The sequence below is a fragment of the Heloderma suspectum genome, chromosome 3 (genome assembly GCF_057233095.1).
Source record: "Heloderma suspectum isolate Gila_16-S chromosome 3, 16-S_ref, whole genome shotgun sequence".
Taxonomy (NCBI): Eukaryota; Metazoa; Chordata; class Lepidosauria; order Squamata; family Helodermatidae; genus Heloderma; species Heloderma suspectum.
This window is the reverse complement of record NC_139460.1, coordinates 125,638,103-125,654,982: the sequence shown is the minus strand read 5'-3', so window position 1 is coordinate 125,654,982 and position 16,880 is coordinate 125,638,103. Positions and strand designations below refer to the sequence as shown.

Below are 16,880 nucleotides of genomic sequence, written 5' to 3'. Positions count from 1 at the left end.
ATGCCTATCAGCAAACTAAATACTGACTCAGCTGTCAGTTTTGCCCTGCCCCATTACTTCAGGTGGCCTGTCCACTAATTTTTTAAACATCCCATGAATATTCATGCAATTAGCCGTTAAGTTGTCACTAAAGTTTTCTCTTTTTTAGAATGTGAAACTGCTCCAGGGATGGGGTAAAATTTCCTGGTGAACTAGCCAATCAATGCTGTGCATAGCTAGCTTCTTGTAGGACCATTTTATTTTTAAGAGCTCAATCCTGGAAAGAGTAGGTACATCTGAACTGAATGCTGCTAGGGCATTTCCAAAACAGCCCCACTGCTGTTGGATAAGGATTCAGTTTGAGTCATGTTTTGTGCTCGCTCCTGTTAATCAATAAGAGGTTCTGAAAATGAAAATCTACCTGTATTAAATTTTGCAATCCTTAATTTGTTATGTAAGTGCAAACTGTTCCTCTTTAAGATATATTATCTTTACAAGAATTCATTTAGAGGAGCTCAGCACATGCTCTTTCCTACCACCAGATGGGACTCTTCAAGCGTGTTACCAGTCTGCAAACTGAAAGAATAGTGATGCTATGGAAAAACCGCCTCTCATTTTACAGATGCCTTTCAGAGCGGTAATGTTAAAAACTAAGACAGTTGTCTTTTTGTCCAACATTCCAAACTAAACAATAAAAACAAACCTAATAATGCAGAGCGCAGTTTTCCTAAAAATTAATTTCTTATTCCTTGTACCCATCAAGAAATTCTGAAAAGCAGCTCCTTGCGGTAAGGCTGGAGAAAGCTTCCTTTCTAATACAGTGCACCATTTCCCCAAAGCAAGGGCCCTCTACATGCATAGTTACTCAGCACTATGCTAAACCAGGCATTATTGTTATTATTAATTTGAAAAAGCCAGATTACCCTAAGATGACTTTTCAAAGTATACATTCTCCCCAAAATAGCGTTTAAACAAATACCGATAAAGCAATCAGTTTAGCTTATACAAAAGCCATGCAATTAATGACTTGTAAAAAGCAAGAACAGTAAACTGGCAAGTCTGAGGTAAAACTGCGCTAGAGTTAAGGGATTTGGTACATAAGAGCTGAAATGTGTTATTCTGGGGGAGTGAGGGGGTAAGTGACAGGAAGAAGAGCAGCAGAGGGGACACTGGCTGGAGCTCCTCTGGAAACTAGCTATTAGGCAATACGTCTATAACCCTATGAAAGCAGCCAGCTGTGGTGCAAGACATACCTCATTAGTAGTTAGCTTGTCCTGGGGTGTCTGTGGGGACATGGTGGGTGTCGGCTGGCTGGAGGATGGGGAGGAGGAGGTGGAGGAAGTGGAGGAGGAATGGCTTTGCTGTAAGAGATCTGGCAAGAGGTGAATGCGACCGGCAAAGCCATTGCTCTCATGATGGCTGGCACGCTTTGTGTCAACTGTACTCTGCAGAAAAAACAGGCACACTTGTCTTGCTCAAGTGCTGCGTAAAAGTCTATTTCCCTAGCAAACTGATTGACTTTTAATGTTTCAACCCAATGCATTAATCAATGACGCCTTGATGCCTGAGTTACAAAGGCAGGCAGTGGTGAAAAGAACAGCCACACGCTACAAGAATTGGGCTTACGATATTTGGGTTCTCTGGCAAAACCAGCTTTGTTACCAGCAAAACTAAGTTCCCACTGGTCAAATATACATGATTGCATCAACTTACATGCTCCCAATGGCTCTTCTTCCTATCCTGTTTGCATTTAGTTCTGGGTATTAGACATGATCCAATAAAGTGCTTGAAATGTCTGGTGAATGTCCTAATTTAGCTATTTGTACAATATGCATGACATCTTAATAAAACCTAGGGGCCCAATTATGGAACTGATGTTCAACTGCCCAATTAGTAACTGTAATTGGGAAACTTCATATCCTATGAACTGCTGCAATTAACAGATCAGCAAGTTCAAGACAGGGGAAACATTATTGCAACAGTTCTGTGCATAGCATTTCAAACAGAAAGACTGTGACCTTAAAGATAAGCAAGCTTGGCCTCACAACTTGCCTGGAAGAATGACTTCTTGGGAAATCTATTTAAGCTGTTCTGAACTGGTCAAAGGGGCAGCGTGGTGTAAGTGTAGTTGGTTTAAAACAAACTAGATGATCCTTTCTTCCACTGTCTCCAGCACTGTCTTCCACAATTATCTTTTACCTTCTCTTAAGATCCCAACAGAGGAACAAAAACATAGACAACAACAGAGATTTCTTCACAGTGCCTGCTGCAAGAGCGACAGCTCTTTAACCCTCATTCTGGACACAGACTAAAATAAACTCTGCGCAGTGCTTCAAAGTGTCACTCCAATGCATGCAACACACAGTGGAAACAATGTGTGGAAACTATTACTCCCTTTGCATTCTCCAAATGTCTGCTCCTTCACAAGAGGCTACCATCTGTGTCTGTAACTCCTGCAACTGGTATTATGTAGGAAAAGAGCATGAGAGAACGAGCGAGTTAATGAGGAGGGAGCACATTACATATTACAAGAATGCATTACCTGTCGGACAATTAAAGTGCCCTCCTTGGAAGGAGTCATAGCAGGCTCACTCTCCACATCATCATGCACAATCATGGTTTTCACTGACTCCGTTTCCCCATTGCTGAGGTTTAGAGTGGATCTGTTTGTCAAGAAAGATATTTTGATTACACACTAATTTTCTTCAAAATCCACAACAATAATAAAACAATACCTGTATGGAATTGTTTTAATAGAAGCAGAAACAGTTGCAGAAAAGGTCAACTGAAATGATCAAGGGGCTGGAGCATCTTCTCTACAAAATTATGCATGGTGTGGAGAAAATGGATATTTCTCTTCCTCTCCCAAAATACTAGAAACTGGGGTTATCCCATGAAGCTGACTGGTAGGAGATTCAGGACAGATTAAAGGAAGTGCTTCTTCACACACCACATAGTTAAGCTATGGAATTTGCTACCACAGGATGTAGTGATGGCCACCAATTTAGATAGCTTTAAAGGGGGGTTGGACAAATTCCTGGAGGAAAAGGCTATCAATGGCTACTAGTATTGATGGCTATGTGCTACCTCCAGTACCAGACTGAGGGAGCCTATGTAAACCAGTTGCTGGGGAACATGGGTGGGAGAGTGCTGTTGCACTCGTGTACTGCTTATGGGTTCCCAGTCGACAGCTGGTTGGCCACTGTGTGAACAGAATGCTGAACTAGATGGACCCTTGGTCTGATCCAGCAGGGCTCTTCTTACGTTCTTATGCACTAGGATGAGACTACCATAGGAGAACAGAAGCTACAAGCCGTTAATTCTGGAGAACCTTTATTTGCAAACAGCGATTCACCTAGATGCTGGTGGCGAGTAAGGAATGCCTCCAGATGACCAGGCAGGGAAGCTTTTGTGAGCTTAGTTGGTTCTTTTCTCTTTCAAGACTAATAACCTCAGCAGACATATTTGCAAGAAAGTGATAAATTTTAGAACTTTTTAGTGCTTTGAAAATGTGCATTTTTCAATCACTATTTATTCACCTTACTCTACTACCATCTTTCAGTGTTTTATTCTATATTCATTATCCAATATTACGGGGGGGGGGGGGGGAGTCAGTCCTGTATGCTTTGGGATCCTAGAATTAGAAAAGAATCCAAAGGTGTAGAAAAACCTTCAAGGAAAGACATTTATTCAACAATCTGTTGAAGAAACACAATTAATGTCTGGAATGCCCTTCATCTCCTTCATGTTTAATCTATATTACATTCTTGTCATTTAAATCAATCACTTATCCTATGCTCAAGGCTAAGCAAATCTTCTTCATATTCTCAGAAATTTTAAAATTGTCAGAATATCCTTCATCTTTTCTGTAAGCATGTTAAGTTGCTTAGAAGCTCTTTACTGTCATCCTCATACTTACCCCTGAATCCTTTCCAATTTGTTAAACACTTCTCTCAAACTAGTTTTGAGGACTGAACATCGTAATGGAGTTCTTGCTAGAAAGGGGAGAAAGTGAAACTGACTTGAAAACAAAAAAAATCATCCTTCTGTAAACTTGCTGGGGATGATGGGAATTCCAGTCCAACACTAAGTAGGAAGGCTGCATTAATACATCACACCAGGAAGAAAGGGGGAAAAACAACTAACACTGCTCTAGCATCTTCTGGTCCAGAAGTAGATTCATCAACTTCTTCTTGCTCCATGTCATCATCATCTTCATCTGTTGTCCCCGACTCTTCACTGGATGATGAATAATCTGTCACTTTATGGGGAGGTCGCACATCCTCCACTGCCCGCAATTCCTTTGCCAAAGCAGTTAAATCCTAGGAGGAGGAAAAAGCATAAAATAATGACAACTGCAGAAAGGAGAGCCAGTGTGGTGTAGTGGCTAGAGCGTTGGACTGGGAGTCGGGAGATTCTAGTCCCCACTCAGCCATGGAAGCTCACTGGGTGACTTTGGGCCAGTCACAGACTCTCAGCCCAACCCACCTCACAGGGTTGTTGTTGAGGATAAAATGGAGGAGGGGGAGGATTATGTATGCCGCCTTGGGTTCCTTAAGGAGAAAAAAAGGTGGGATATAAATGAAATGGATGAATGAATGAATGAATGATTGAATGGGATGCAAGTAGATGGACAACATTCCAACATCAGCAACATGTTTCAAGAACAGAATTCATTTAAGTTAACTGATGCTTTTGCTTCAAGGTGTGTACTATTATTTTAGAAAATATAAATAATAATAATATAGGTACTACTTTGGCGGGCACAGAATAAAACTTGTTTGCATCTTAGTATTTCCACCTGTTATTCCAAAACTCAATTCCAACAAAAGTATCACACTTCTCTTAAAAAATAGGTTGCAACGATACATAAACATTAGAATAATGGCTTGGATCCCAAGTTGTTAATTAAGGAAGTTCAAAGAAGGATCATCTACTATCCTCTTCTCCCCCGTGCAATCATCTGTGTCCCCTAAAAAGCCTCTCCAGATGATCAGGAGGCCCTCGTAGACAATTTGGGATTGGACAATTTGTGGGGGGGTTGCCAGGAGCATTGAGGGGATGGGGCACTTTCTAACGGCAAGCTTCCTTCAGTTAACTTTATCTTAGGATCCAAGCCTATGTCATCAAAATATAACTGTCATCTGCTTACCACTTCTCCCTGAAGATCAAGTCACATGAACAGGTTCAGGAAATCAACATTGGATCAAGAGAAGGAATGGAACATGGTTTGGGGAAGAGCAAACATTAAAATACAAAATTAATACAGGAATAAAATTTATGCAGTTACTTTGTGCCTTCAAAACGCAAAAATTATAGCACTAGCTTGTTTAAAAACTAATAATTCAGGAATGAAGGAGCAGAGCATGAAACCAGAGGCTACCATGGTATTAAGAACAGGACATGGACTAGTAAGGGTAGACAGAAGCTTCTTTTTACCAGCCATTCCCCTTGCCCCCAGTTTTTAGGAGAAAGGACATGTTGCTTACCTGTAACTGTAGTTCTTTGATGATCTGTGCAGTCAGATATATGAGTTCTGCACTTGCACATATCTTCCATCAGAACCATCTAGACCTGAGACTTATCCGGACGCCCGCCCTACACCCCTCCTGCACTTGCTTAGGGGTGGCGCTCCTGCCTTTCCCCTCAGTTTCTTTGAAGATGCCAAGGTGACATCCCTAAACTAAGAGGATAGTGTAATACATACCAGAACACCTGTAGCGGGGTAGGTGGGTGTGTTGTGTGACTGTACAGATAATCACTTGAAGAACTACAGTTACAGGTAAGCAACCTGTCCTCCTTCTTCGTGGTCTCTGTGCATCCCACATATGGGTGATTAACAAACTGACTTACCAGAAGGAGGAGGGAACAGGAAAGCACCACCCATCCAAAGGAGGTGTCCTTCCACACTCAAACTTCAAGGCAGTAATGTTTAACCAACAACATAGGCTGGAACCATGTAGCAGCTCTGCATAAGTCTTGGAGAGAAATACTTATCAAAAAGACAACTGAAGACTGTACTTCCTCCTCAATAGCAGATAAAGAGTTTTGGGGTCTTTCTGAAGGAAGCTGTCTGGTGTAGGTAGAAGGCTAGAGCACTCTCTACATCTAATGAGTAAATGGAGGACTCCAAAGGTGTAATCGGAACCAGAAACACACAGGGAAGATAATGTCCTGGTTGATATGGAAAGAGGACACCACCTTGGGTGGAAAGGTCAGATCTGGGCTGAGTAGTGCCTTGTCTCTGAGAACAGTAATGAATGGTCAGGACGGAGAGCAAGCAATTCACCTCGTCCAGAGGTTATGGCAATAAGGAAAAGTGTCTTAAATGTAAGGAGATAAAAGTCGGATGTAGCAAGAGGCTCAAACAGTTCAGACATCAGGGTGGTCAAAAAGACAAGAGAAGCTCCAGGTAGGAATGGGCTTGGAAATTAGGGGGTATAGATTCTTAAGTCACTTGAAGAATCTGTGTAACTGGGTAAGAAAAAACTGTAAACCATTGACGCTGACAGTGGAATGTGGACACAGCTGCTAAATGGACTTGCAAGGATGACAGGGCAAGTCCCTTCTTGCAAACTGTCAGGAGAAACTGTAGAGCACAGTGAAGAGGACAGTTGATGGTATTGACAGGAATTGAACTTGCATATTGTAGGAATGCTTGATGCTTTAGAGCATAGGATCGGTGAGTACTGGGCTTCCTGGGTACCTTTTTCTTTGTGTGTGAATCTATATTTATTTTATTTTTTATAAGTGAAATAAACAATACCAACAACACGGTCAAAATGTACAGTTTCCAACATTACAGCATTCTGGGGAAGAAAAAAAATGAGTAAAGCAAAATGAAGGAGGGAAGGAAGGAAGGAATCTAAGCTTCAATGAAAGCAAACCAAATATCCATATATAAGTCCAATTGCAAATTATACCTATACAGCACTCTTCCAAACACTACAAGTATTATTAAATCTTCAATCCACTGCTCCATAAACTGTGAGCCTTGTCCTTCAATGTTATAACCTCAGTCTTACAGCAAATAAACGGGAGCAAACCATCCATTTCCATTAACCATATATTACCATTCCATTGACACATATTACTAAATATTAAAAGTTTAACCAACAAGAAATAATAATAATCATAATCCCATAATAATGATAGTAATATACTAATATTAATGATAATTTAAAAAAGAAGAATTTTTTTAAAGGATGAAAAATAAAAAGTAAAAAATAAAAACAATTTATTTATTTTAAGTAATATCATATCTAAAAATGTATTTATATGTGTACACCCACATACATACATACAATATAACACACAAAGGAGAAAGAAAACAAAAATATGCAAACATTTAATCTGGCAAACTTCCCAGACATCCTATCAGCTAAACCCCAAACAAGACTTCAGAGGAACAGTAAAAATGGCTAAGTTCCAACTCAGGAGGCTGAGAAAGTTGGCTCTCTTGTTTTAATGTTTACACCAGTGAGAAATGATTCGGCCACGTTAGGATTTAAAAACTTTTTCATCTGACCTTCAAAAAGAATGCAAAATGTAGCCGGATATTTAATATGATATTGCAGGTTATTTTTATTTTCCAGACTTCTCGCTTTGGTGAATTGCCTTCTTCTGTCAGCAATTTCTTTAGTATAATCAGGAAAGAGCATAATCTTGTCATTTGCTGGTCCCCACCGTAGCTCACCCCGTTCTCTTGCCAGGCGCAGAAGATAATTTTTTGTAGAAACTTGTGAAAACTGAACAACAACAGTCCCAGAAGTCCCTTTAGTGCCATGTATTGAGCCAGGAACATGATATGCCTTCTCAATATCCAGTAGAAAATCAGATGGCAAAACCAATAACTCATGCAAAAGTTTATCCATAAATTCAGCCAAACGTACATCAGCAGCCAAGTCTTTAATACCAAGAATACGAAGGTTCGCTCTGCATGTAAAAGCCTCCAACTGGGAAATTTGAGCAAAGAAATTTGAGCAAAGACGCTTGCATAGCAGTTTCCTGAGCAATAACTCCATCTTCGAGCACATTAACCTTCACTTCCATTTTTTGAAGAGAGATATTAATTAAATCCACAGCCCCTTGGAGGGCAGTGATTGAGTCCTGGATTGTTTCAAGCTTCTTTGACTGCACTGATAGCTGAAAAGACATAGTTTTTATCAAAGCAAGCAACTCTTCACCTCCAGCATTTCTAGAAACCTTTGCTGGGGGAGCAATGGGGGGGGTAGATGGCATTCCCAGACCTTTTGTTTTTCCCTTTGATACTGCCATCCTCTACTTCCAGAAGCACAACAAGCAAGTATAATTGCAGAAACAGAAAAAACAAATGTTTAGTTAGATTTAAGTGCCGGTCCCCAGATACTGCTGGTAGTTTAAATTGACAAATATTGTTTGGAACTTGTCAGTCTTGTAGTCTCCTAATTACTAAGAATTTCAAACCGCATTCAGTAGATAATACTCCAGCCACTGACCTTAGATTGCAGCCCTTCTGCTGCAGTGCAAAAGCAGCAGTTTTCCCAAGATTTCAACCGGATGGTACCATAAGATTCCCCTTTTAATTCCAGGGAAATTTTAAAAGGTTTCTCAACCTTTTCATAGCTGTTTGAGATAAGTAACCTGCAGAGTTCCACAGGTCACTACCAAGACGGCATGGCTCCAACCGGAAGTGGCTTTCTGGCTACCTTAAGACCTGTTCAACATTCATCAGGATGATGTCAAATCCACCAGACTGTGAGCTGGAGTGACCTGAGATCTGGGTCCCAAACACAGTTGTTCTGCTGGATTAGGAGGAATAGTGAGTTGGACAGTGAGAATCTGATGCCCTTCAACACGTACAGCAGGGTGGCAAACAACACCCGTCTGGGCCAGTATGATCAGAATTATGTCTGATCTGTCATGTTGGAATCTTGGCTGCTCATCAACCCTTGTAGATGACTGGAATCAAAGGGAAAGCATATATAGAAAAAGCGCATCCCAAAGTGTGTCCCACTGATAGAGGAAAGCATCTCAAAATGTGTCCCATTGAAAGGAAAGCACCAGGGAAGACCGACTGAAACCTGCTCTTCTGCAGAAGAGGTCACAACAGGCATTCTCACTGGTGGCAAAGAGGTTGATGCACGACATACTTTGTAGATGAAAAAGATTGTGCACGATCATCTGGTATAGCATCAACTAGTGTGATGTGTGTTCCATAGACTTAAAGCATCGGCCAATGTGTTTTCCCTCCCCACTAGATTGATGGCAAATAAATCGATGTCTCACGATATCACCCAGTCCCAGAGATTCAGAGTAAGCCACAGTAAGTCTGTGATCGGAATGCCTCCTTGTGTACAAAACAGCGGTGGTGTTGTCCATTGCAATTTGCCCAACCCAGTTGTGTAGAATGGTTTCAAAGGCAATTAGTGCCTTCTGGACAGCTAATAATTCGAGGCTGTTGATGTGATACTTTTTCTTCTCTGGAGACCATTTTGCATGTACTTGATATGGGCATTGGTGGTCATTATCTGGGGCGGTTGTCTTTTTCAGAATGGGAACCCCTGTTGTAGGTGGGAAGAGATTATCCACCAGTAGAGGAAACATCAGGCTGAGCCAGCTAGCAGTAACCACATCCAAGGTCAATCCTGTTCTGGGCAGATGGCAGTGAGAAACCATGTCTGGAACAGTCACATTCAGAGTCTTGCAAATGGGGTGACAGAAGTGGTTGCTGCCATGAGTCCAAGTAGGCACTGGATAGCAGAAACAGAGATGAAATTCCGAGACATTATGGAGTGGCGCATCAATATCACGGTGTGTGTCCTGTCAGAAGGAAGGAATACTCTGGCTTGTTCAAAGTCCAAAATAGCTCTAATGTCCTGGAGCCAAGTGGTAGGGATGAGATGGGATTTGGGTACATTGACACAGAGGCCCAGGCGTGAAAGGAGAGAAGAGTAGTGTGAAGATGGTTAGAGATTAGCAAATGGGATGGAGCCACAATGAGCCAATCATCGATATATAGGAATCCCATAATGCCCTACAAGTGACGGTGAGCAGCGACCACTGCCATACACTTAGTGAAAACTCTGGGGATGGTAGCAAGACCAACAGCAGTACCTGAAATTGGTAACACTGCTCTCCAACGGCAAACCACAAATATCGACAATGGGAAGGATGAATGGAGATGTGGAAATAGAGATCCTTAAGATCCATAGAAGCGAACCAGTCCCTCACCCCTTGGAGCAGAGGGAGGATGGCAGCCAGAGTCACCATCCAAATCTTTTTGATCAGATAAAGGAATTAAGGCGCCGTAAAGCTAGAATGGACCATAAGCCCTCAACTGTTTTCTCTACCATAAAGAACAGGGCCATGAAATCCATGTTGCTGTTTAGAGGGTCAACTTGGTCAGTAGTCCCTTTTTTGAGCAAGGTGACCTCCTATTCCAGAGGAGCAGTGGAAGCTGTGACATATAGGAACCCTAAGGGGTGAAGTGAATGGAATTTGATCATGTAACCATATTGTACAATGGCAAGGACCTATTTGTCTGTAGTGATGTGTCACCATGCATCAGAACACCTGTTTAAATGAGTACCAAAGACTGGCAAGTCGTTACCCTCAGGCCCCCGGAGATTAAAGATGCTGCCTTTGTTCATTACCCTGTTTCTGATGTGATCGTTGTCTATCGAGCAGAAGAAACAATTGTTTGGACTGCCAAGATCCTGCCTTTTGAAAGGAGCGATCAGTAGATGAATATGCTGGTTAATGCTGGTGTGGAGCCCTATTCTAGGGCCCAGTGTACAAATAGTAAGGTTGCTGTGCTGAACCAACCAACACCCATCTTCTCTGCTGAGGTCTTTATGTTATAGACATGGTCTAAAGTATCATCTGTCTTGAGTTGAATAGACCCTGTTCATCAAAGGGCATATCTTCTATACAGGATCAAGCTTCTTTAGTGAGGCCTGCTGATCATAATCATGTGTGTCTCCATACAGCAATAGCTTCCGCCATAGACTTCACCCCACCATCTGCTATGTCCTTATCTGTGTTCGCTTGTTGTTTGGCTAAGGCAACAGCTTCATTCTTAAAGAGGTGCACAATTTTCTTCTTGCCTTCTGGCAGATATTCAAACAGAGAGGCCTTCTGCCACAAAAAGAACTGGTAACAAGCCATGCAGGAGTAGTAATTTGCAATGCAAAATGATAGTGCAACTGTAGAATTATTTTTGAATCATATCCCATCCAGCTTGCATCTTTCCTGGTCGACTGGGGCCGAGTGAGGCTTTGAGAAGACCTTATTATGACCAGACTCAACGATAACAGATGTTGGGGTAGGTGTTGAATGTGGTAGAGATTCTCCATGCCTTTGGACATTGGTGGAACAGGGGAAGGCTTCTTCCAGGACTACCTCGCTGCTCTGAGAAAGGGAGGACCGGAAACTTTGGTCTGGACAAAATCTATTACAGGATCATCAACTGGGATATCTACTCATTGAATGTTTAGTCATAAAGATGTAGCCATATGGATCAAATGGTCTGTATAGGGGCAATTTTCCTCCATCAGTGATTGTGGTGAGCAGCCTCTGACTCCTTGATAAGATTCCAAGGGAGGAGTTGATTCTGATTTGGATAAATCCAATTGATAGTCATTGGGGTCCAATTCTAGTTGTATTGGTAGAGATAGTGGAGTAGTTGTGGCTGGAGGGACAGGCGCTGTTCAAGGAACAGGCAATGAGGCAGGGCTAGTCATGGTCTGAGTGGTGGGAATCAAAGTTTGTATTCCCCAGGAACTGCATGATCCTTGTGCCAAGGATTAAAGCCACTGGAAGTGATACTACTGGTCTAGTTGGAAATGTAGTAGTTGGGACCACAGGAACCGAGGCATCAATTATATTGGTTCTGATATTCGAGGCCTGGATAGACTTGCCATGATGGAGTGGATATCAAGTGCAGCTGCTGGTGTATGCTGTGCAGGCCTTTTGGACTCTGGCAAAACTCCTTAAGCCTGAAGGAGGTATGGTTTGAAGTATCATAGATGCTCTCTATGGTATCTTGGTGGGGAATCTCTCCTTGATTACTTCCTGTCCCAAGCGCGGGATGGAGAGTGAGACTATCTGCTGTAGTAATGCTCTCGCCAGGAAGATCCCCATCCCCTTCTTTCCAAGTGGAATCGGTCAGAGTGCCTTAAGTCGTATGAGTCAGGTGAATTCCTTGTGGAGTCTAGTGAGTGACTCTACTGTGGAGATCATGAGCGGGCTGTGACCCAAGGTGGCATTTGACGGGTAACAAGAACCTCTAATCAGGTGCAGAACATGCAATGCAGATCGATGCCACTGGAGATACCCGTGGATGATTTTGCAAGATGGGGATGTGTAAAAGCAACAGTGGCAGTGGGGGTGGCTGAAGTGGTCCTGCTGGGGAATGGCACTATCATTCTGTAAAACGGGAGGGCATGAGTTTCGGTGATCATACAATCCTGTCTACCACCTTTGACTTGTTTTTTTCTTTTTCAGCTCAGCTGCCAAATCGGTAGCTAAAGAGCATTTGGATTTAGACCTTTTTGGTATAGAGCCACCCAGAGCTGCTGACAGATCTCAAGGAGCAGGTACCAGTTGCAGTAATGCTGATAGGGCAGTTGGGACCAATGTTTGGGATGGGACCGATGGGGATAGTCCCAAGGCCATTGATGATGGCGCCAGAGCCATAATGAGGGACGGTCTGGATTGGGTGTGATCCAGACTGCTTTACCAGGTCCGCTGTTTGAAAAGCATGTACCCACAAAACTGCACGAAGGTGGGAAGAGCAATTCCATTGTGCTTGCTTAGTAAATCCTTGGTAACGTGTATATGACTCTACCACATGCCCTTTGTCCAAGCAGAACTGGCAGAGATCGCCGTTGTCTGTTGGTGCTAGCTTACTCGCACAGTCTGCTCATTTACGGAAAGGGGCCCAAAGGGACATAGGCTGTTGAGAGGGGGAACTGCAGAGGTGGCAACATGCTACAAGAAAAAATGCTAAAATGTTGTAAAGGCAGAAGGTAACAAAAATGAGAGAGAGAGAGAGAGAGAGAGAGAGAGAGAGAGAGAGAGAAGAAAAGAAAAGAAAAGAAACGAAAAGGAAAGGAAAGGAAAGGAAAAAGAAAAACTAATACTAGTAGAAGGACTATCTCAGCTTAATCACCAGAAGATAAGCGATTTAGCTGACGAAGGCTGTCAACGCTGCTGCTGTGGTGGCGGACAAAGAGAATCCAAGGGGCAAGGCGAGAACACCACTTCTAAGCATGCACGGGGGGGGGGGCGGGGGGATGGCAGACTTCCCACCTATAAGTCCCACCTCTAGAAGGTTCCATACTTGTGATGCACAGAGACAAGAAGAACAGTTACATTTTAATGGGATAACTTGAAATGTTCTACCAGATCTTTGGATCAAACAAATAGAAACTCAGTACTCTGGGAAAATGACAATTCTAGGTACAATTGTAGAAGTTGTCACTAGATACCCTTGCCATTTGCTAAGAGGAAATGCAGCATAGGAAATGGAGAAGGGAAGAGACTTCTCACTAGTAACTACACAAGGCAGTAGAAGATATGAAAGTTCTCCAAATGTGTGTAGTTACAAGGAAGCACCCTTGTAACTGATATTGCCACATGAAGACTTCACAGCCTGACAAGAGCTTTCTGCTACTGGTCAAAGGAGGACCTTGGAGGGAGAGATCTACAATATCCTGTGGCCCTTGGGATACCTTCCCAGGGACCGCAGGATTGCACCCTAAAAGTAAAATCCTACTTAGCATTTACAAAGCACTTTTTGTGCATTTGAAGCCCTTCACATGGAATGCTTCAGTAATCTGTATCACAACTGTGTACGCTAGGTCAGTATATCGAGAACGGAGGAGTAAGAGAAGGAATCATGACTCAACCACAGAAGATTCAACTAGGGCTGTTTAGGTTCACGCTCTTAGCCATTCTACCGCAACAAAGGTGGATTATGCCAGCATATCCTACAAACATTTGTTTATAGTTGTAATCTCCAGTTACCCACATTTTCCATGAGGAAATATGGTAAAATCTTCTAGTATATGGAAAATTAGTAGTTCCCATAGTTGGACAATAACTAACAAATGAGGACTGGCAATATAATAATACTGCTTTTTTACCATAGTTAGCTATGATTATTACTTATAGCCATGCTTACTTTAACAAGTAGCGTTTTAAGCAATGCAAGGAAGGGGTGGTATATACAAAGCTTCTCTGTGGACAATATTTCTATACCCCCATTTGGACTGGTTTGCACATGGTTTCCAACAACTGTACTAACACTGAATCCTTTTATTTTGTGATGATTTATTGGTAATTAACTCAATTTCCCATACTGGGCTGGAAAAGGTTACTAGAAATTTCATGAAAATAATTTTGTTCACACTAACTGCAAACCATATTTTTCAATAAGATTTAATTCCAACATTTTGCAAAAAAGTACAAAAAACTCTTTAAACTCATCAGTTTCACATAACAATCTTTTATGCGAAGTATCAGACCACACATGCAGAGGTAACACACAATGGGATAATCTCACCACAGGTTTGCTAGGTCTAAAGGCTTCCTTCTTTTCTTCAGTCTTTTTGGTTGCATTTTCATTACGTTGTGATGGTGAGCCTTCAGATTTTGATGATGCTATATGAATGAAAACCACACAGGATAGGAGAAAATATGTTCAGAGATTCATTGCTTAAATACACTCATACACACACTGCTGGAAGTAGTTCAAAACAAGACAAATAAGGGTTGTGGATGCTTTTGTAGTATTTTAGTACAAAAGCAGACTTTATTAAACGCTCAACAAAATTCACACTCTAGACAAAAAACTAGGCTGTATTATCCCCTCTTATAATATTGGGGTATACCAGAGTCATACTTAGGATAGTTCATCACCTTGATCAAATTCACTCTTCTCAAACCACATTACCATTCTAGTCCAACTGGGGCACAAGCATGCAGATTTCTGCAATTTAAACTGACTGCTTTTCTTTGTCTACACCCACAATTCATTAAAGTTGCAATCAATGGTCCTCAGGATGGTGTCTCAGGGGCCATAGGATAAATTGCTCTCTCCAAAGTTGAGAGATGGAGACCCACCCTTGCAAGCCTCCCCACTGCAAGTGCAGAAACCTCCACAGCCTTCAATTCTCTGACATAGATACTCCAACCTTGAAGAGAGGGAAAGGGGTGAGTGCTAGAGATCAGAGGAAGGACTGGATCCATAGGATCCAAAGCTCTCCTGTACATACACGGCATCCAAACTGGCTGCAAAATTATGCCATCCTTGGAGCTGGTGTAGTTAGTTTATACTCCACTGGGATGAAGGGGGGGGGAATCACTCCCCTGTCCCCACACACACACTTTCTGCCCTGTTAGTGTAAGCCTAGTTGGGCATAGGAAAATCTGAGGCAGTTTGTCTGCCTCAGATTCTCCCTCCCTCCCTCGCACCATAGGATTGCTCCATAAGTTATCCTCACTGTAACTCAATAGGAGTAGTTCTTAAAATACCCCCTGTGGTAGAGATGGGGTTCAAATCCAGGTTGAATAACTGTACGTAGCATAGTGGTAACTACACAGTTCAGACTTTGCTATCTCACTACTCCTGACCACAGAGCAAGTGGGTCCAATTAGAGTGTACCCAGGTTTTTGGTTACTTTCTTTTTGTGATATACATGTTTATTTTTTTATCTTTTTAAGAAGTCTACCCTCCTCTCAGCCCCATTTCAACTCATATATCTAAAATTATTTTAAGTTAGTGGTTAAATGAAAAAATATATATTTAAAAAACAGCGATTAATCTGGAGACGCCTAATATAGAAGAGGTTCCCCCCTCCCCTTACATCTCATCCGGAATCTCTCTCCAGATCCACTCTGGGATCCAGGGTGTGACCCAGGCTGTGAACTGGAATTGCTTGAACCAGAGGAGCTTCCACTTCCAGGTCTTGGCACCAGCTTCTCCACTCTTTCCCAGAGCAGACGGGGCTCTATATTGCTATATGGACAAAGAAACATTTTCCACTTAATATTTTATTTTCTTACTTTAACAGTGCTTTGACAACTATATTTTTAGTAGACATCCTTAGCCCTTGTCACTGTATTTTAAGCCTCCTTTAAGAATCCATATCCCCCTAAATAGTCAAACTGAACACATGAAACTGAAATTGAACAAAGATTTGAAAGTCCACATACAATTGCGTTCAGACTATTTTAAACTAGAGATACAATCAGACAAAACCTGTGAACAATGCCAGTGTCAGGGATTAACAGCTGTTAATGTTAAACAGGTCATGTTAAACAGGGATTAACATGAGGTCCATGCCCTAGTAGGGGGCTCATTTCTAGTCCCTGGAAACTGTTAGTCCTGCAGCTCCTCCTCTTTGTTGTAGTGCCTGTTTACCTCTCCTTTTGGAGAGGAGGCTCTCCTCTGCCACAGCACTCACTACACTCCTCAGCCACTTCACCAAGGCTCCCTCAGCTGCCTTAATCAGCCAAAAAGGGCAGGGATCAAGTGCACAAGCAGCTGTCTTACACTACCAAGGATCCTGCTCATATCCTCAGGCTGTACAAACTGAAACCTAACCAACATGCAGATGCCAGAGCAGAATCATTAGGAGCTGGGGCTATTTAGCTTAGGAAAAAAGGCAAATAAGGGGAGACATGATAGAGGTCTATAAATTATGCGTGGTGTGGAGAAAATGGATAATAAAGTCTTATAACACTAGAATGCAGGGTCATCCAATTAAGCTGAATGGTGGGTCATCCAATTAAGATGAATTCAGGACAGATAAAAGGAAGTACTTCTTCACTGAGTACATAGTTAAACTATGGAATTTGCTATAAAAATATAGTAATGGCCACCCACTTGGATGGCTTTAAATGGGCATTAGATA

General features: G+C 42.1%; 1 protein-coding gene across 2 annotated transcripts in view; it reads right to left on the bottom strand.

Moving 5' to 3' along the window:
- The window catches only part of MAP4K4 (mitogen-activated protein kinase kinase kinase kinase 4), a 179,940-nt gene that overhangs the window by 22,758 nt on the left and 140,302 nt on the right, over positions 1 to 16,880 (bottom strand). For both annotated transcript variants that reach the window (XM_084844424.1, XM_084844426.1), the window contains 5 exons: positions 15,831 to 15,982; positions 14,510 to 14,625; positions 4,126 to 4,301; positions 2,522 to 2,642; positions 1,233 to 1,424 (listed from right to left, as the gene is read on the bottom strand). In XM_084844424.1, coding sequence (XP_084700550.1) covers positions 1,233 to 1,424; positions 2,522 to 2,642; positions 4,126 to 4,301; positions 14,510 to 14,625; positions 15,831 to 15,982 — 757 coding nt within the window. The remainder of the gene's footprint in view (positions 1 to 1,232; positions 1,425 to 2,521; positions 2,643 to 4,125; positions 4,302 to 14,509; positions 14,626 to 15,830; positions 15,983 to 16,880) is intronic.